Source organism: Solenopsis invicta, chromosome 10, assembly GCF_016802725.1.
Source record: "Solenopsis invicta isolate M01_SB chromosome 10, UNIL_Sinv_3.0, whole genome shotgun sequence".
Taxonomy (NCBI): Eukaryota; Metazoa; Arthropoda; class Insecta; order Hymenoptera; family Formicidae; genus Solenopsis; species Solenopsis invicta.
Window position 1 is genome coordinate 18,632,691 of NC_052673.1, and position 20,152 is coordinate 18,652,842.

A 20,152-nucleotide genomic window follows, 5' to 3' on the forward strand; every position below is an offset into this window, starting at 1 on the left:
GCCAGCACCCACTCATATAAATAATTAATAAAATAAAAAAATAAATACACTAGAATTAAGTGCTTTTTATGTGCTTTTCAACGATATATAAATAAATGTTTGTACTCAATCTCTTCGACCAGAAAATCGTTCAGAAAGTACAAATACACACTAATGAAACAAGAATAAAGTACCAGAAAAAAAACAATTCTGAAATCGATTATAGGCTTAAAATATTCTCCTATTTATGTGCTTTTAAAATATGCAAGACAGGATTTTTGTGCTCAACCCCTTGATCGAAAAACCGACCCTGAAATGAGCACCCTACCGTTCACCTACAAGAGTAAACTACCAGAAAGAAAGCAATTCTAAAATTGGTTGTAGGCTTAAAATATTCTTCTATTTATGTGCTTTCGCAATATGCAAGACAGGATTTTTGTGCTCAACCCCTTGATCGAAAAACCGACCCTGAAGTGAGCACCCTACCGTTCACCTACAAGAGTAAACTACCAGAAAGAAAGCAATTCTGAAATTGATTGTAGGCTTAAAATATTCTCCTATTTATGTGCTTTCGAAATATACAAGACAGGATTTTTGTGCTCAACCCCTTGATCGAAAAACCGACCCTGAAGTGAGCACCCCACCGTTCACCTACAAGAGTAAACTACCAGAAAGAAAGCAATTCTGACATCGATTGTAGGCTTAAAATATTCTCCTATTTATATGCTTTCGAAATATGCAAGACAGGATTTTTGTGCTCAACCCCTTGATCGAAAAACCGACCCTGAAGTGAGCACCCCACCGTTCACCTACAAGAGTAAACTACCAGAATTTACTGATTTACCTATAAGTATATAATTAATACTTAAAACGTCTAAATTAAATACCGCATATATGCAAAATTTAAACAAAAAAAATCTAGATCGTAAGCTTAATACAATGTCTGCGTTTCCACTAAAACTTTACTCTTGTACCGGAATGATAGGGTGCTCACTTCAGGGTCGGTTTTTCGATGAAGGGATTGAGCACAAAAATCTTGTCTTACATATTTCGAAAGCACATAAATAGGAGAATATTTTAAGCCTATAATCGATTTCAGAATTGTTTTTTTTCTGGTACTTTACTCTTGTTTCATTAGTGTGTATTTGTACTTTTTGAACGATTTTCTGGTCGAAGAGATTGAGTACAAACATTTATTTATATATCGTTGAAAAGCACATAAAAAGCACTTAATTCTAGTGTATTTATTTTTTTATTTTATTAATTATTTATATGAGTGAGTGCTGGCTTAACGTTAAGCTGGCACCCCCACCTTCAATCTCATTTTCCTGCTAAACCGCTCGAGCACAAAAATTTCAAATTGGGTACATAATTAGCACATAAAAAGCACTTAATTTTGGCATAGGTGGCGTTTCGGTTTTTTGTGGTGGGGGTGCTAACTTAACAGACATTATTTTCGCTTATAAAAAGTGCTACGAGGTACTTGAAAAAAATCCTCTTTGGAGTTGTAACCCTGGAAAAGAAGAATTTTAATTGCGTAAAATCAATAATAAATGAACATTAAATTAACAATAATTGCTTTAATTACATAAACAACTTAATAACTCGTGTTTCTAATCAATTATAAGTTAAACTTAATTTAGATTTTATCTCTCTTTTATCTTTTTTTAATTTTTAAAACTTGAAAAAGCAAATTTTTAAAACTTAACAAGCAAATTAAATTGAGATTAAAATTAATAAAAATAAATATTAGTTATCTAAATTTGAAAAAATTGAGCATTAGTACATTTTATTTCTACAGTATGAAAAAAGTGATCAAATTATCGATAAAGAATTGTAAAGTAGATATAAGAGAAATTTAAAAAAATTTTTAAATAGATTATTTTATGTGCCACACAAGCAACTAAGATTAAATTTTCATCAGAATTTTTTTCTTGCAAACATAAAACTGAAAATTTTTAATATAATTTATATCTTATTAAGAATTGATTATAATACAAATATTTCTATAAAAAAATATCAAAGAAGCAGCACAAACGAGTATTCGAGAATCTAGAGCGAGTTTAAAATCAATAATACACACAGTAAATAGTTTAACAAACAGCGTTTTAATCTCGTGGACATATTTACACAAAAAATTATCTCATTGCGCTTGTAGAAAGGCCTGATATAATCACGTCATGGAGAGATTTGTTGATCGAGAGAAAAACAATACGCTTAATGACGACCGCGAGAATCGAGGGTTCGCACAGCTATTAATACATTTAACTATCTTGTGCGCGTATCTCACGATCCGCTAAATAAACATTATTACATCTTACGTTCTTACGCACTTATATACGCACTCTTTGCTCGCACACAGTGCATACAGTACTGTCGGACGCGTGTGTACTCTATCCGATAGCATTGTCATATAACTCCTGTATGTACAAAAGTTTATAACAGCATGGCAAGTCGAACGTATTAAATTACATATGAAAATATGCGTTCAAATAATACTGATAAAATTGTTCAAAACAAAATTAATTTAACATCAAGTGCAAATCGTAATGAAAAAAGAACAATTGATATAAAATTTACGCACGATTTAAAAAAATCGACAACCTCCTCCATTCTTTTTTTTTTTAAATCGTAAACTGCACTATATGCGAAGGCTAGAAAAATGTGCGTGTAGATTTTCTTTTTTTTTTGTATAGACGAACGCTCGCTAGTCCGACGTACAACTCGTTGTTCATCAACCTTTACACGCTAAAATTGTAGTATTTACAAATTCATTGTAATGACGCAATCTAGGAATATCGCGAAAACACGAGGTCTGAAAGGAAAATGCCAAATTGATGACAAATTCGTTATATGCGACGCATTCGTGTTAAGCAATTACCATTATGGTCTATCTTAATTATACATAATTGTTAATGAATTAATCGCCTTTCCTAACGCAGCTTAGGGACGATTTGCACCTTTGGTAAAAGACAACAAGAGGCCAGATAACACGGCAGTTACGGATGCGCTTAACAAATCCGAACTGCGCGAATAAAATGAGCGCTTTGTGAATGAATCAGTACTCAATGAATAAATCATTAATTTAAAGTTAGCCTATACATATATATATGTTATGATGTTTACCAAACTGACAAAGTTTATAAAAATTCAGTAGGAATAAAGATCTGTTTTTCAGCTGAACGTTTTGTACCGTTTATCTTTTCTCTTTTATTCTCTAACGTGGAGAAAAACGAAAAGATAAATTGTGCAAGAAATCCAGCTGAAAAGAACAGACTATACATGTAAAAACTATAAAAAAGTTACTTCGAGTTTTTTTGATATTTTAAAATATGACTAGTGCACGTAAATGTATAATAAAATCATTATATCAAAGTTTACGTAATAGTAATTAATGACTTGAACGTAAATTCATTTAGACATTAAGTACAAGCTCGGAAGAAGCTCTATGATCGATATTCATAATCAATTCTTATATTTAAGATTATCTTAAATATAAGTACCATCTTAAGATGTCATCAATCGATCAGAGAACCATATTAGCATCTTACTTAAGACGATCTTGAAATAAAAATTGATTATGAATACCGAACTATATATAAAAATCAACGCATTAACTGGGACATTCGTCGATTTCCTACGACGAGTCGTGCATCTCTAAAAACTTTTCTAAAAATACAGACGAACAAAATCAATTTACAAAGTCGCCACGATTGTATAAACATTTTATAACGCACTATGTACAAATACATCAATACATCTCTCAAACTCACAATCGCTCTAGTGCCGTTAACAAGCTGCTATTCATTCTGCATAGCCGCACAAAAATATCAATTTCCACGTTTCTCAATCTGACCCAGACAACACGCATATCTAAAAGACATTAAAAAAAAAGTATTAAGATATCTTTGTTATAAAAAGATATCCTAAGACGTCTCAAAGACTAAGAGACATCTTAATTTAAGACGTCTTTTAGTCGTCTTTAAGATAATGTTGTCTGGGTGACATTTTATTATCTATGTATGTCACACTTGCTATGGCGTCAAAGAAAGTTCACCTAAATAAATAAATGAGATTTAAATAAAACGAATATACATGTACATATATATATATATATGTATATATTCACGATACGCGCACGTCAAAATACTATTTTAACGCGATCTCTGGCACTTGGTACTCATTGTTGCTAATAACAAGTGTGAGATCTATCGATTTACATTTGCTATTCTTTTCCTTCTCCTTATTACTAAAATATTTCGGCTTATATTACAATATGGAGAAGAAGATATCGCTTGGTCTCGCTTTGTACTTTAATAAGTAGTAGACATGTACATTTACATTGGTGTTTCTTTTGATAGGTCTAAAATTATTCATCCCGCAGCTTCGAACGCCTTGAGACGACACAGGCGCCACTGGTCCAGATCATCTTTACATTGTTGAGATCTATATGCAACGGCATACGAGGAATGAGCGGTCCTCCTGCGTAGAAAGTTGCGTCGAGCGCAATCGCATTTCTAGGACCTTAGAGGACCAACGGATTTTTTCGTAAGTAGAATAATTATGGTAATATTTTATAACTAATTACTTAAAAATATATCGTAGACTTACTCTCTTGCATTATACTTGATACATATTTCTATACAACGAAAAAATTGCGATAAATTCTGATAAATTTGTATTTATCTACTCTTTTCGCGGTTGGTTCTCTATGGACCGTTAAGATTCTGTGTATGTATTGTATTGCAACCATGGCAGAATCAGTCAATAAATTATGCGTGTAATCACGAAAAAAATATCGAACATATACAATGTCGATTCAATGTTGATTCAACAAATTTATGACGAAATGCATTAGATATTCTAACTCGCCGAAGCAGATTTTATGATATACAGCGAGGAAAAATTTATGTTTACAAGTTAGGCTTAAATTTGTTGTAAAAATATTGACAACATATATGCTATAGTATTCACTTAAATCTCATAACAAAACTGTCAAATTAAGACAGCGAGTTTTATACGATATTGATAAAATGATTACAAGCTTAAAAAAAAAAACGCAAAGTTGTCTGCATGAATTGCTAAAGGAAATAAAGTAGTGTTCTTCGGAAACGTAGCTTTCGTTGACAGCTTCTATAGGCTCATTATCATGGACGGCATTATACTAAACTGACTGGACAGGTTGCAGCAATAACATGGGATAAACATGTGCGAGGTTCTATAAAATAAAATATTAGCAGTAAATTGCTTTCATAATGTGATTGAATTAAAAGACATTGCAGTGTCTTTTAATTGGGTCGTTGGTATCTCACCTATATTTACGATGCGATTATTTATAGTTCACACACCTCATCTGCCGTTGCAACTTTCGATTATTTTGTTTCTTACGCACACTTTTATCACATTGCCCGTCAGTATCACAAATTAATTGCTAAGGTTGTGAACCGCCATTATCACCGCCACCCGTATCTTCGGTTTGACTCGCATTAACCGAATCGACTCGTTTACCATTCGTACCATGACTGAAACATTCAATTTGTCACGTTTTTATACACGGCATATTTTATGCAAAGTTTAAGTAGACACGCTTTGCGAGTAAAATGAGACTTACTTCACATGAACGGAAGAAACGTCGATCTCCGTCGATGTACGAGATTGTTCCTGGACAATTCCAGTAGATGGTCTTGTTTTCGATGCAAAATCCGATCGACAGCTACCAGTCCGTTTATTCTTTCGGGTAACCGTGTCTTTACTGTCTTGCGTCGTCAAACACATTTCTACCATTGCCTTTAGACAATTCACAAACAATTCGGCACTCTCAGGCGTACAGTTAGACTGTAAACATATTGTCAATTGCATAAGAATATAAATAAGACTAACCCCTTAAATCCAGCAACGGTATTAAAAGCAAAGAAACAATCAAATGCTAGAATCAAGAACTCACGTTCGTGTAAGGCCCCGCGAACCTCCAAAGACCGCGAAATCCGCAGCTTTGCAAATAGTGTTGCAAATGATGTTGCTGGTTCGTGTCTTCGCAGGCTATCATGTTCTGTATGATTGTTTGAACCGCGTTCAGTATCGCTTGGTCGTGACAGGAAGACAATACGCTATTGATCTTCGCGTCGAGCAAGTTATGTCTGCAAGGATATTCGGCAAGTTGCAATATTTAAAAGCGGATTAGTCTCACATATCTCATCTAAGACAACTTACACGACTGGAAAAACTTTTGGAAAAACTATAGTCGCTTCCGCCAGATACTCATAAAGAATCCGCGTTTCGTTTTCATTGACGGAATACTTGACCAACGTGGCCAACATGGTCAGCACCAAAGTCTGCGTTGAAAAGTCCGTTAACACTTCCGGATCGAGTAAAACATTGTTTTCGTTACTTAGGCTCACTCTTGTGCTACGATCTCTCTGTATGCGGCGTAAGAATACAAATACAATAGTTTTCTCATTATTATTGGCTTACAATAACATTAAAGAATTAAGAATTATAATTGTGAAATAATTTCGTGTCTTCCAGCATGTGAACAGTTAAAAACAATCGCGTCTCAATTTAAAAAGAAGGGGAAAAATATAAGATTTATTGTTGAAATGACAAATACCTGTGGCTCTGCGTTGTCCGCCGACTTGTCGTCCTTTGCGCTCGGCACGCTCAAAGATCGCTGCGATTTAAATAAAAGCCGGCCGGTCTTGTTAGTGACAAGTTGCATGGTGTTTTATATAATCCAGGCAGGCACAGGCAGGCGCGGGCACACACCGAGAGAAAGTAAACAGAGATGCATGGAGGAATAAAATAATGTTATATGCTAGGCTCAACAAGTCTACTTGAATTAACTGGGGGTCAAGAGAACTGGAGATAGAAAGAAGTACGGCAAACGATATGTAAAACCATTACGTGAAATCAATTGTTTCGTTCGCCTCGTGCTTGAAAGCTGACGCTTTTCGTGTCAATAAATTGAGAAATAAAACGTAACTGAAACACTCCATATCAATATAATAAATCCAAGTAGGATACATACCCAAAAAATATGGAATACAATTCCAAATAGATACAAGAATATAGAATACGTTTTTATATTTTTGTAAATAACACGCAAACACACATACAAAAGTTATCAAGTAATAGGCAGATTTGATGAACAGATAATCCTTGATGAAAGTGATAAGATTTTATCAAATAATTCGTAGAACAAGATAAGCAAAGCGATAGTAATAGAAGCAATAATATAATTTACCGCGCAAATTACGCATGTGAAAATTTTATGAGAAGGATAGTTCATATTTCGTACGAATAAGCTTTGAATAATTTTACTTCGTGCGAGCATCGAATCTTTTAGGATCATGCAGTGCATTGTTTCAAAGTAATTTCATGCTCTCCGTATGCTCGAATGCGATTCCTTTTTAATTTGTTAAATAAGTAATTGTATGTGCGAAAATGGTGCTATACTTCGATATACTCTACATAAATAATTATTTAAAAAAAAAAGATATTTTCGGGGACGCCAAAGTTAATATTCTTACGATATTTCAAACGAGTAAATAAACTACACGCCGCTATAATTATCGCTATAGCTCATAAAGGAGAACTTTTTGACCAACATACGCGTGGCCTCGTAATTATATAATTTATACCTGTGCAGATTGTTTTTGTTGTTTTGCTTGAGTAAGCGCTGATTGATCCAGTAAATCCCAGGTCTTCTGTCGTCTACTCGTAGGATTAGAAGCTCCAGGCATATCCTGACAAGTGTGCATGATAAACAACTCATTATTGCCATATGTATGTTATGTTGTAATAATAAATAGAAAGATAATTACCGTGTTGCGCGATGGTAAAGTATCGAGAACGTCCGAACTGCCTGACGAATCGTGCAAGCTTTTGTCAAGTGAATGTCGAATATGGCATCTGCTACGAACCTCTTCCGACACAGCCACCAACGCTGCGGAATAAAATTTGTATAGATTTTTAAAAAATTGGGATAAATATTGATCTTACTGTGTCTCAAAGTAATAAACATACCGGTTAAGTAAGGAACACTCTCTGGCGTTACTTCGAATTTATCTCTTTTGGAGGGTTTAGCTACGATTGCCAGCAACATAGTCAACACTCTGATCGTCCTAGTGACTGTAGTTGGCGTAGGATGTCTGTAGCCTTTCAGAAGATGACCGACCAACGCGAAATGAAAGTTAGACTTAAAGGACAAGCCGACAGTGTGATCTAATTGTTTAAACTGACATTCCAAAGATTCACGCGTTGACATCATTACGTATTCTAATGTCTGAAAAGAATAGTGAGTGATTTATTTTTTTATTATTCTGCATGTCAAGAGACATTTGAAAATTAATGATTAAGATTAGAAAAGAACTAAAGAATACAAACCTTCTCGTCGAAAGTACCCTGTGAGTCAAGTGTGTGCAAGTTTTGTTCGAGAAGAGCTAGACCGGATGCATATAACGAAGCTTCGTCTAACTCGAGAACGGATGTAGCAATCCAGAATAAATATCTATGTATTGGTGATTCCTTAACAGAAAACAATGAAACAGACTTGGTACTAAATGTTAAAATTGATAACGATTCCTAAACAGAAACTTACAGGTCTCAGAAGAGGTTGCAATCGCGTTAAGCACATAACAATAGCCTCCATAAGATTAATATCGTTAAAACTTTCGAGCGCCTTCATCAGTATCTTCAGTAGTTGCCTCATGTCTTGATCCGTTATACTTTTACTGATACAACCGAAGACAATAAGCGCTCTCGGCTGCAAAGCCGGATTTAAACAGAAAGCAAAATTTTTTGCTAACGAAGTCCAGGTTTTTAACCAATCACACTTCGGAATATCTCGCATGCAAGCTTCCATAATCTCCAGAAGAGCGTCGGTTATAACTTCTAAACTAGTTAAATAAAGTCTCTCCTTGTCCTGCGTCCCGTACGCGTTTCTCTCGCTACTTTTCATTCCACTTTCAAGCCACTTTTCATTAGCGTGTTTACAGCTGGATCTTGGATGTTTGTAGAAAGCCGTGCCAGCGGCAGACTTCACAGATTTGCTGATGCCGAACAATAAATAAAATTTCGGCAATGAGAATTCATCTAGGCTCATTCGTAATATCCTATGTGTATCTTCGGAAAACGAAGGCGAATTGCATGTGCACAATGAATGAATACTGTTAATTACCAAACCATGAGTGGAAGCTCGCATAGTCAAACTGCCGGAACACACGAGCAACGTCACCGTGTGAAAAATGTACGGCAAGTGTTTTCCTACGTCTAAACAATTGTTAAAGGATAACATCAGGAGATATCTTGCCAGGATCGCTATATCGCTCCACATTATATGCTGCTCTAGCTGTGACGTCGGCGACATGCACGTCTTGTCTACTATTCGACATACTTTGTTGATTAATTTCTTGGCGACCAATTGCACATTACCGGATGCCAAAGCGACCGCGGTATCCGCCATGATCTCGGCCATTGGCGAACCTAAGCCATATCGCGCGCTACGTTGGAGAAAAATATCGAGAACAACGTCTATCAGTTCCGGCAGCATACCGATCGTGCTCCAGATCTTGGCCTGTATACTCGGATACATTTCGATTTCCTGGACAGTCAACGTAATCAAATCGTCCAGAATCTCTGTAACTTGTTTCTGCCGTTTGCCACCCTCGTCATGGGGTTTGTAAAATCGTATGAGGTTGCTAAGCCACGGCGTCATATATTCAAGGCATAAATGCTTTAATTCAATGGTCGACGCCCTGAAGCCTTGTATGCATTCTTTGAGAAACTCAAGCGTGAGATGCGGGTCGTTCGCTGCCAAAGTCTCACTCAAATGTTTAATGAATATGGTGTTATTCGATGGTATGCAGATACCAGACGTCTCCAACAGTTGACCCTCTATCTTTAGGCCAAATGTCGCTGTAAGCGCGCATAGGTGGTTGTACGCGGCAGTCCGAAGATTGGGGTCAGGACTGCCGAGATTCAATAAGGCCATATTCAATAAGGTACCCGGCACATCTTTAGGCCTGATTTTCGAATGAACGGACATGGAGTCCGGATGTGACAGCGCCCAGCGATTCTTAATGTGCATTATATTCTGCACGATGATATCGTAATCGTTGTGGGCGAGAGTCAGAAGTCCCGTTTCGTTGGAAATGGTCAAGGCGAATGATTGCTCGTCCACCATGTGAACTTCTTCTATCTCGGATGCATAGTAAACATCATTTAAGATAACAGAGTGCGATAATACTTTCGTTCTATCCATATTCGTTATCTGCAGTGTCGTTGGTCCGATCTTCACGGACACCCGATTTTCTTTATGAGATAATTTCAAAACATTGGTGAAGACTTTCAGGTCTTCATCCAGAGATAATGTCGCCCCAGGTAATTTTTGTTGTTCCACATCGATCACGTCGTTTAATTTTCCTTGGTTATCGATGAAGACCATTTTTCGATTACCTTTCAATGGTGCCAAAATACTATCGTGATACTTTGTATACTCGCGTATCCAGTTGTTACAATTGTAGATGTATACTGCGTGGAGATTTTCATAGGCTGCTCCAGGTAGAACGTAAAACCACTTTTGCAAAAATTCCGATCTAAATCGGTTATCTGAACACGTGTGAGTAAAATCAACGACTACGTCATACGGAGAGTGATAGAAGGGTTTCAAAGTTAGAATAACGTGATATATTAGTAGATCGCCGTTTGTTTCACCAAGTCTGAAAATCAAAGTTCAAATGGTAAACTTTGTGCTCTATATCCTTACCCTTATGATATATCTTATAATCAGAGATGGGCAATTTTTCAGATAAAGAATAATGAATAACGAATAAAGTTTTATTCGAATAAAAATTTATTCGTCTATCTCGAATAAAAATATTTTTGAATAAAATTTTTAGTCGAATAAAAATTAATTTATTATTCGTAAATAAAATCTTATTCATTATTCGTTATTTACATAATACAAATAAAAGTTATAGATAAAATTTTGTAAATAAAATTTTATTTGAATTAGTAATTCAAATTATTGTTTTCTGTTTATTTTATTATTTATTTTATTTATTATTTAAATTGATTACTTATTTTTTTACTTATTTTATTACTTTATTTACTTTCTATATTTTATTTTATTTTCATTAATTATTTTATTATATTTATAATAACTATAACTATAAATATATCTCTAAATTAAAAGTGAAAATAAACGTGACTTTTGTAGCGTTTCTATAAATTTATTCCCATTCTTCGGCCGTATAAAGCTGGTAAAAATGAGGTGAGAATATAGAGCTATTATCAAAGTTTTATTTTTTTTTTTAGTCTTTTATTAGATATAATAGTAATGAGAAAAGAAATTAATATATAAATAATGATAAAAGAAAAAATAATGCGAATAATGAATAATGAGAATAATAAATAATAGTCAACAATATGAATAATGAATAATGCGAATAATAAATAATGCGAATAATGTATAACACGAATAATAAATAATAGTCAATAATAATAATAATAATAAATAATGTCTATAATACAAATAACGAATAACGCGAATAACGAATAATGCGAATAACGAATAAAATTTTATTTACATAATCATCTAAATAAAAAATTATTTGAAAAATAATGAATAATGCCCAACTCTGCTTATAATGATGTGCACATACTTGAATCGTCGTGCAATGTAGTAAAATACTGGATAGCCTTGCTTGCTGGTGCCTGCTTGATAAAAAATGTTCATACTCTGAATGCTTTTAAATTCTTCTCTCTCGTGCATATTATGCTTCATCATGATTTCTTCAAAATTAGTTGACGACATGTCTTTGTTCGCCCATCGTGACATGCGAACGTAAGCAGTTGAAAAAAACGAGCTGAAATTTAAACATAGAATTAATTCGCGATTCGCGCATTAGCTACGATGATAATAACGTAATCAAAGCGTTAATAGCTCAAGAACTTACTGAGAATCCATCGGTTTATGCTCAGGTGGACCAAGATACGCTAATAACGTAGCCATTTTGTCAAACGGTCTCCTTCCGACCGTTTTATGGTCTCTACTACTACTAAGATAATCTCCAATTTTTTCTTGATGATTCCATAACAATCTGTGCAACGCCAAAACATTGGCATCCGAAACAAATGACATAGGATGGCTGGTTTCATCAAGCGTTTCATAATCCGATGCTATCTGTATAACGAACCGTCGACCAATCTCAAAATGCGTTCTTAAAAAATCATTGAAAGGCAACATATGCTGCTCTTTGCTGAATTCTACATGATTCGCAATGTTTTGCAATATCTTTGACATAAGCATGAGGCCTCGTTTAACTTCATACGGTACTGGTTTGTTTACGATACCCATCTCTTGAGGTGAGACAATAGCAGGATTAATGAAACGTAAAAATATCACCGTTCCTACGGCTACAATGTTGCTCTGCGGAGATTGCGGAAATCTTTTGCACAATACTTGAAACAGGCAGTGACACATCGAGCGTAGCTGCGGAGGAAACCTGAAAAGAAATTTTAAACTTGAGCATTGTATGACTTTATTCGTAAATTATAATAAACGATGACTCACTTATCTGCCGATGATACGATGGCATTGAACACTTTTTGTGTCAATATGATTAAATTTTCGCCGTTTTGTTCAATATTTTCATTGGGGTCAATCCTTGCACTATCTACTTCGAAACTAATTGTTGGCTCGTCCAGTAAGGGTTTAATGAGAGGCTCGAGCAAGCCTTGCAAGTAACTGGTACCATAAATTTTAAAGCAAAAGGACATGATCTTACTTCCCAAAGTATTGCCGCGAAAGAGAGTCTGTATGCAATCAGTTAGCTCGACCTCCCGATAAAGCATATTCCATAATAGATTCCATAATAAATGCCTTGCATCAAACAGTGTCACAAAGACACGCGTCAACTCATCCATTTGATTTGTCGTCACCACATTAGCCAATGCCATGGCAATAGGCAATTCGCCTTTATCACTGATCATTGTAACAAGTTCAACTAATTGTTCGTATCTGTCCGCTAAAACAGTCTCGGCAAGGGTATCAAACTCCGTTCCTTGCTGAAGGATTTTAGTCAATACTTCCATAAATGCGGCTCGCGTCTGGAGATCTGCGTTGTAGCCTAAATCTAAAAAAAAATGTTAAAGATTCAATGATAAAGCCATTAGTTGATAGTTATAGATAATAGAAAAATTTCTAAAAAAAATAAAATAGAGAATACAATTGAAAGTTAGAAACATGTCTTTGCAACTTAATCCATTCTTCTAGAAAATTTGGAAATTAAAATCGTATTAATTAATTTTTACGTACGTATTGAGTGCCTTAAGCCACTGTCTATATTTGCACTGAGAAGATTACTCATAGCTTGAATGGTGGTATTGCGCAAAGTGGTTAATTTGCTGGTCGTTAACGTAGACGGTTGTCGAGATACAACATCTTTATCCTCCGATGATGATGATTCGTTGCAATAATTTATTAAATTCATAAAGAGCATGAAATATTTCGAAAACAGTTCAGACTTTGCTTCCATCAACTCGACGCGGTCAGAATCTTCAGGTTGAAGAGGAAGTCCGCGCAATAATGCTCCTACTGCCTCCATGCAAGCTTGATCCAAATCTCTGTAAAAAGACAGATTTGATCATAATTTTGCATTTTTAACATAGAAATTCGTATTCATGTATAAAGTGAAATATTTCACCTAGTGTAAGCTGTAATATCGACAGTTGTTGAAGGAAAAGAATGCGTGCACATTATCCACTCGGTCAAATATTCAACTAGTTTGTTGCGAAATTTCAACTCTTGTCTAAACGCTAGATCATCCCGTCTCTTCATCATAGCTTCAACCAGTTGGCATAATTTAGTTTTAATACAAATGGAATGCACTGTCATGTCCAAATGCCTGACATATCTAACAATCGCCACCATCATGCCTTCAATGCTGGTCACTCCGAGGTATTCCGATGGTTGATCCGTCTTTGAGTCCAGAATGTTTTTCATTATAAATATTGTATGTTCAATAAACTGCGTATTCAAATCTGATATTACGATGTGACCACGTGGATCAAAAAATTTCTCAATAAAATTTTTTATTTGATCAAATAATATTGGATATAGAGCAGGACTCATCTCGTATGCAAGTAACTCTTTTACGTGTTTCTGTATTTGATTTCCAAGTTTCTCGTTGTTACAAATTAATAAACGTAGTAAGTTGAAAACGAATTGCGTTACTGAACAATATTGCGTATCTTGATTCGAATTTGTTAAACTTGAGATAGAGTCCTGTTGTTTCGTCAAGCCTTTCTTATCAGAATTAAAAGGAAATACGCCATATAGCGGTCTATTCGGTGAACGACGTTGTAAGCATACTCCGCCCAAAGCGCAAAGAAACCCTGTCATGTTGGCCCATTCGTTAATTTGCTCTTCCACTTCATGCTCCGAATTTTGATGTGCTGCTCTACGTTTTACATTGCCGCGACAAAACGGCTCTATCTGTACATCCTCAGTTTTGCTTTTAGGATAACTAGACAATTGTCGCGAAGTCGCTTCCCAATTTTTAAATGTTTCTTCCCAAGCCTAAAAATACGAATATAAAATTTTGTCGGTTTTTAAAAAGATTACGTTTGATATTTATTTTCGATATTAATTAAAAATCAATTAACATTACACTATATTTTATACATGGTGATAGTCTTCATATTAGATATAAATACAAAAAATAGATATTAATATACGTACTGGTTGTATACCGTTCACGCAAACTTCTATCTTTCTCAACAAGGATAATATTTTCTTTTGTAATGTGGCGCGCCCTGAAATAAAAAGAAACATTAAACTGTTGTAATTATCTCGTCATTTAATCAGTTTATTAAAGAAATAACAATACGAACATAAGTATAATGAATAAAATTGGACAAGGATCACTCACCGTGATTATATTCCTGATAACATAGTCTTGTCTCCCCGTGGGCTATTACGATAACAAGATCTTTAATACTCTACTACAGACGAACAAGAGTTTTATTAATTAAAATAAAAAAAATAAATTCAAAGGTTCACAAATGTATCTTTGAATCCGCGAGAACATCTCTCTTTATCTGCTCTGAGTGTTCTCATTAAAAAATCTTGTTAAAGAAATGAAACTCACCAGAGATCAACACGGACGAAGCTTGCGCCAATTCTAGATACAACTGATAATTCGGAAGAAGACAAGTTACTGCTACCTCGTCGTTGCCACAAATAATTTCAGCTTCTTCGCATAATAATGCAAAACATGACATAGATACTAAAACAGCCTCCATGTCTATACTCCATAAATATATCAAACATACGACCTGAACAAATTAAGCCTCGATGAAATTAATTGTAACTAGTCGTAATTTTGTAATTAAATTGGTGCTTAAAAATTTGTACCTCAAGTTTAATGTACGCTTGTTTACTGATCGCAATATGGCAGTCCACATTCGCATAATCTTTATATTGAGAAAGGAAGGCATTCCTGCAACTCAGTATCTCGCGAAGCCACTTAAGTATAGTCGTATAGTTGATAATTTGATGTTGAATTAATTTCTGAGAGATCGAGAATACCACTTGCGAGCTAGCGTCCCAGAAAGTATCGAGCGGTGCTTCTGGATTCCATGCTTTGACTTTGTCTGGGTGGTGTAGCACTAGCAAAGCCTCCATCGCTTCATGGGCGATGTCTGGCATTGTAGGCTGATGAACTAATGAAACAAGTCCATTAATCAATTCTAAAGTGGATCTTTGTATTTCGTGGCCAGCTGTACCGTAACTCTGTAAAATAATATGTAAAGTAATTGAAGATTGAAAATTATGTATGACTATGAACCTCACCAGCCTAAAACTATTATTTAAAAAAACACGTACGTGCAACATTAACATAGGGTCCACGTGAATGAGTCGCACCATCACCAACAATAGGTTTTTAGAATTGGCCATCTCTTCTTTAGGCTTGAGAGCAAAGTTATGAATCATACGCAGCGGCGTATTCCACATGCAGTTCTGCGTCACTTTATTCAGAGTATCGGTAAACATATTCCTGAGTTGTGTGCCATACGAATATACAAGACTGGTCTCCGGCCACCACGGTAATCTCGGCTGCGTGAAGATTCTGAAATTTGAAACCGATCAGACTGGCAAGATCCTCGTGTAATCGCTACGAGAGAAGAAAATATTTTCGACACTTGCTTGTATAATGAGCTGACTAGAACAAACTGGTACGTTGACGAGTAGTTGACGTTCAAGCAAAACTTAAAAACTTCGTTGTTGTGCGGATTGATACGGAAGAAGCTGACGAAGGAGTCGATCATCAGATCGACGTCCTGCGCGCTATAATTTTGCCCGCGTGAAAATGGTTTCGAGGGATTGAAGAGAACATTCATCAGATCATCCCTTAGCTGCTGCACTAAAATTAGGATGACGTTGTTGCTGGATTCAGCGTTACTGACATACGTGGCCGCCTTGGTGAGATTGACACACGTGATAGCCGCAGCCTCGGATAGTTGACGACTAGAGGAGCTGCCGTGCATTCTCAGGCTGCGTTTCACACTGTCGATGAACTGCTTTTTCCTCGAATACCGTGGCGAATCGGGCGGCCCGGAATCGGCGTTCACAATCTCCAGCACCTTAGGCGAAAGTATCAGCAGCATTATCTGCAACGGCCAAACAGAGGCCGCGCGACTCTTCTTCTCGACGACGAACGTGTCGAGAATATCGAACAGCTCCTCGCACGCCTTACTGAGATCCTCATTAGGCTGCTTTTGCACCTCGGCGAACTCCAGCGGATATGTGTCCATCCAGTTCCAGATCGCTTTCTCCAGGGGATTCATAAGCACGAGATAGGCCGACTTCTTGCCGATCAGTTGCCGAACTTTCAGTATAATTTCTGCAGCGATAGTGAGTTAACGCGCGCGTGAGTGTGCGATATAATAATGAATTACATCTTGGCTTTATGCGATCGCGCCGCGTCAATAGTTTCATCGCCTACCGTTCAGAAGCCTGGTCAATCTGTGGACATCGACATTGATATACTGCATCAGCTCGATGTCGCTGCAATCCAGATTCTCGTCTCCGCTATTGGACGACAGTTCCTGAAGCCTGGCCGATATCCGATTGAAGACCGCGTTGAAGAAATTCAAGCTTAAAGCGAACAGCACTTTGCTCGCTAAATCCCTTATCATTTTCGTCTGCGGACTGTCGTAGGGCATTCCTAGAAATGAGAAATTACAATTATCCTTCAAAATTCAAACGTCGAACTTCCACCTTGACTTTAGGTGCATAACGAATCGACTCGACAATTTTCTACGCTGCTGTTTCGCTCACCTATAAACTGACATATCTCCCGCAGCAGCAGTTTCACATTCATCGCCTCCTCGAATTTGGTTGTGTCCTTCGGTGTGTTCGCCAGGCACTTCTCCAACGTATCCAGAACGATGATGATGGACTCTTGCCGATCCTGATCCTTGGGTTGGAACGGCCGTTGACTGTTCGTACTTGGGGTCAACTCGTTGACCCGCTGTAGCATCTTTGTAAGGCCAGATATAATGAGGGAGAAACGATACCGAGAGATCTCTATCAGGCATTTCTTGCTCGTCTTCTCGTTCACCCGAGAATGGGGACTTTCAGGACCGGAACGACACGGCAGCTACATTCAAAGGACCAAAAGAAAGATATATAAAAACGTAACAAAAATAAATTACGTATAAAATGTGAATAGATGAATATTAGTGAATGAATTCATTCTTGTGTCCTGCGCAGATATAATAATTATTAGAATGAAAGAGGCACGCGTGGAGACAACGAGGATGTGAGATAATTCTCGAAATAATGCTGGCGACAAATTGCCTGGACATCGGGAAACATGAATTTACTCGCCCGTGCGGCTCAATCGATTCTGGTTTTATTCCCTTTTGTACGACGTATCGGACAACGGCAGCGCGGTTGAGCTGTGCGTAAAGGGACTGCAATTTTCATTCATGGATACCCGTCCCATTCATCAAACGTACGACCCCGTAAGAGTGTCCATTCTTTTTTACCGCCATTTTTAACGGGGATGGGTGGACACTGGCGCAGACTCTCGTCCCCTCGAAATTCGTTCTACTTGCTCGGAGATATGTAGACCACTGAATGTCATCGGTTTCTTATTGATCTTGCAAATACCGCGTACCATGCGAATTTATGTATCGCGTAAAATAAAATATGGACTTTGTAATTAAAATAAAGGCACTTCCTCAATTGCCGTTCGCGCTAATTGGCATGGATAATCGCGCGAAACATCAGTCACGAGTCATACACCAACTGGTTTATCGATATTTACACCTCGCACCCCTAGATAGATACGTTACTGTATATACACCTTGATTGAGCTGCTCTCGCGGCGAGGTTGACTGGAGACGGAGGGGGCGAAGGTCAAACCGCACGAGGGGAGCCGGGGGAGGAGGGGCCATCTTTGCAAGAATGCATCTTTTCATGAATGAACGAATCAAGGAGGGAAGGAACGACATCGTATTCTCGGGCAGGGGTGATCTCCCCCCTCCCCCACTTTATCGATACGTGCTCGAAACGTATCATGCGTCTGGCGCAATTATAGACGCCTGATTTTTTTTCGGAAAAAATGAGTCGTGTAGATTCACGCGAGATCTGTTCAGCCACAATCTTCTCGGCCACGGCTGAGAAACGTTAGATCAACGATCATACGATAGAGTTTAATGATAAAAACATATAGTATTGGCATCTCAGTCGTGAGTCATATTGAAAGTCATAGGAGTTAAATTTTGATGACATTGATTACAGAGTTGATGCGTTCTGTATATATATATATGTCAATTTCTGTAGACATCTAATCTCATTTGTTCCTGAAGCAGGATTTTGATGTGTCACATAGTTTAATTATCAAAATTTTAATTAATCTCAGATCAAATTTCTTATAAAGCTCGATTTTTGTCATTCCTAAAATTTACACAATTACATTCTGTAAGATATAAAGTAAAATGAGTCTCTGAAAATCTGAGAAGTTCAACGTATAAGTTAATTAAATTGTATATACAATCTACGTTCTTTGCTTCTACATAATTTTAATATTCTAAAAATTTAGTGTTTTTTACAAATTTTTTACAAATGAGGACGACTTCTGGATCGAAACCACTCCTAATTGGACGATAAATTGACCAAGGAAAAGTCCTCAAATTGCTTATGCGTTTCTCATGCCGAGCTCGTTCCAAGTATCATACACATCTCTGATCATTTTCTCAAGTTAAAATTCAGCACGAACGAGTCTCGTCGCTGACTCTCGTGGGTGCAACCGGTTGTCGGAAACATCTTCGTCTTCGTAGTCGTTGACTTAGAAACTGGAGCATTTGCTCGAGAGAAGTCTATCACCCCGCGCACCGCGACGAGTGGCGAGAGAACTCGAAATCCGATATCCGGAGAATGGGGCGCGAATACGGCGGGAACAAGGCCGATGGTACCGGTGTGTCCTATACTCCAAGACGCGCCCATGAAAGGCGTTGACGAGAAATCGACGAGCAAACGAGCAAGTAGCTGCATCGTAGCTGTGACATTAGGGGCGGCGGGGAGGAAGAGAAGGAAGGAGGAGGTGGTCGCACACCGGAAGAGGGTGGCGAGGGAGCGAGACGGGTCGAGAGGGAAGGAGAGGGCGAGAGCACGACAAACGAAACGATCAGGAAACGGAAAGAGGTTTCGACGCTTTTCGCATCGGCAATCGCGCACCTGTTCCTCGAACCGCGCTAGCACCAAATTCGCCCATTCCCCGGGCTTTTGCGTCCCCATCTCCGTTCGAGGTTCACTGACAGGCCGTTACCACGTACCACGAATCGCCAGCTCGCTACGAGCTGCGACCTTACGTCATCATTTATGAACGTTGACTGAACGACCATCACCACAGATCTACGAATCACCCCCGATGGGAGGGGCACTTGTGGTGGTGGGAAAGCGAAGATGATCGAACGTGGTCGAAGGTGTACGACCGCCTTACCAACACGCCAATCGCGTGCTACGTGTTCAGGAGCGTTGCTTGAAGTCGAAAAATCTGAGCATATTATTAGTAAAAACTTTTTTACTTATTTTTTAAATAAAAACTGAAGGACGATTAAAAATTTTCAATTACGATATAATATTTATTCGCTCATAATTTGT

General features: G+C 37.2%; 2 protein-coding genes across 6 annotated transcripts in view; one reads left to right on the forward strand and one right to left on the reverse strand.

Moving 5' to 3' along the window:
* The window catches only part of LOC105197676, a 69,013-nt gene that overhangs the window by 5,402 nt on the left and 43,459 nt on the right, over positions 1 to 20,152 (forward strand). Inside the window, exon 2 of one of the 2 annotated variants that reach the window (XM_011164158.3) lies at positions 4,341 to 4,527. In XM_011164158.3, coding sequence (XP_011162460.2) covers positions 4,430 to 4,527 — 98 coding nt within the window. In that variant the 5' untranslated portion in view covers positions 4,341 to 4,429. Of the gene's footprint in view, positions 1 to 4,109; positions 4,528 to 20,152 lie in introns of those variants that run through there. The other variant, XR_005575677.1, reaches the window with a different exon arrangement.
* Positions 2,069 to 19,877, reverse strand: LOC105197672 (neurofibromin). Of its 4 annotated transcripts, none has more exons than XM_026131567.2 (25): positions 19,727 to 19,877; positions 17,321 to 17,642; positions 16,986 to 17,207; positions 16,187 to 16,883; positions 15,866 to 16,109; positions 15,395 to 15,772; positions 15,129 to 15,315; positions 14,910 to 14,951; positions 14,720 to 14,793; positions 13,683 to 14,557; positions 13,295 to 13,602; positions 12,551 to 13,112; positions 11,934 to 12,482; positions 11,640 to 11,843; positions 8,576 to 10,694; positions 8,362 to 8,502; positions 8,002 to 8,260; positions 7,800 to 7,921; positions 7,617 to 7,721; positions 6,587 to 6,673; positions 6,190 to 6,395; positions 5,924 to 6,116; positions 5,591 to 5,814; positions 5,292 to 5,501; positions 2,069 to 5,197 (listed from the first exon to the last, which is right to left on the reverse strand). In XM_026131567.2, exons 1-24 carry the CDS (start codon positions 19,784 to 19,786, stop codon positions 5,411 to 5,413), a joined length of 8,271 nt encoding a protein of 2,756 aa, XP_025987352.2. In that variant the 5' UTR covers positions 19,787 to 19,877; the 3' UTR covers positions 2,069 to 5,197; positions 5,292 to 5,410. The 4 variants fall into 4 exon arrangements, with proteins under 4 accessions (XP_025987352.2, XP_025987354.2, XP_039310195.1 ...); XM_026131569.2 differs by having other exon boundaries at positions 6,587 to 6,646; positions 19,727 to 19,786; XM_039454261.1 differs by lacking the exon at positions 6,587 to 6,673 and having other exon boundaries at positions 19,727 to 19,786.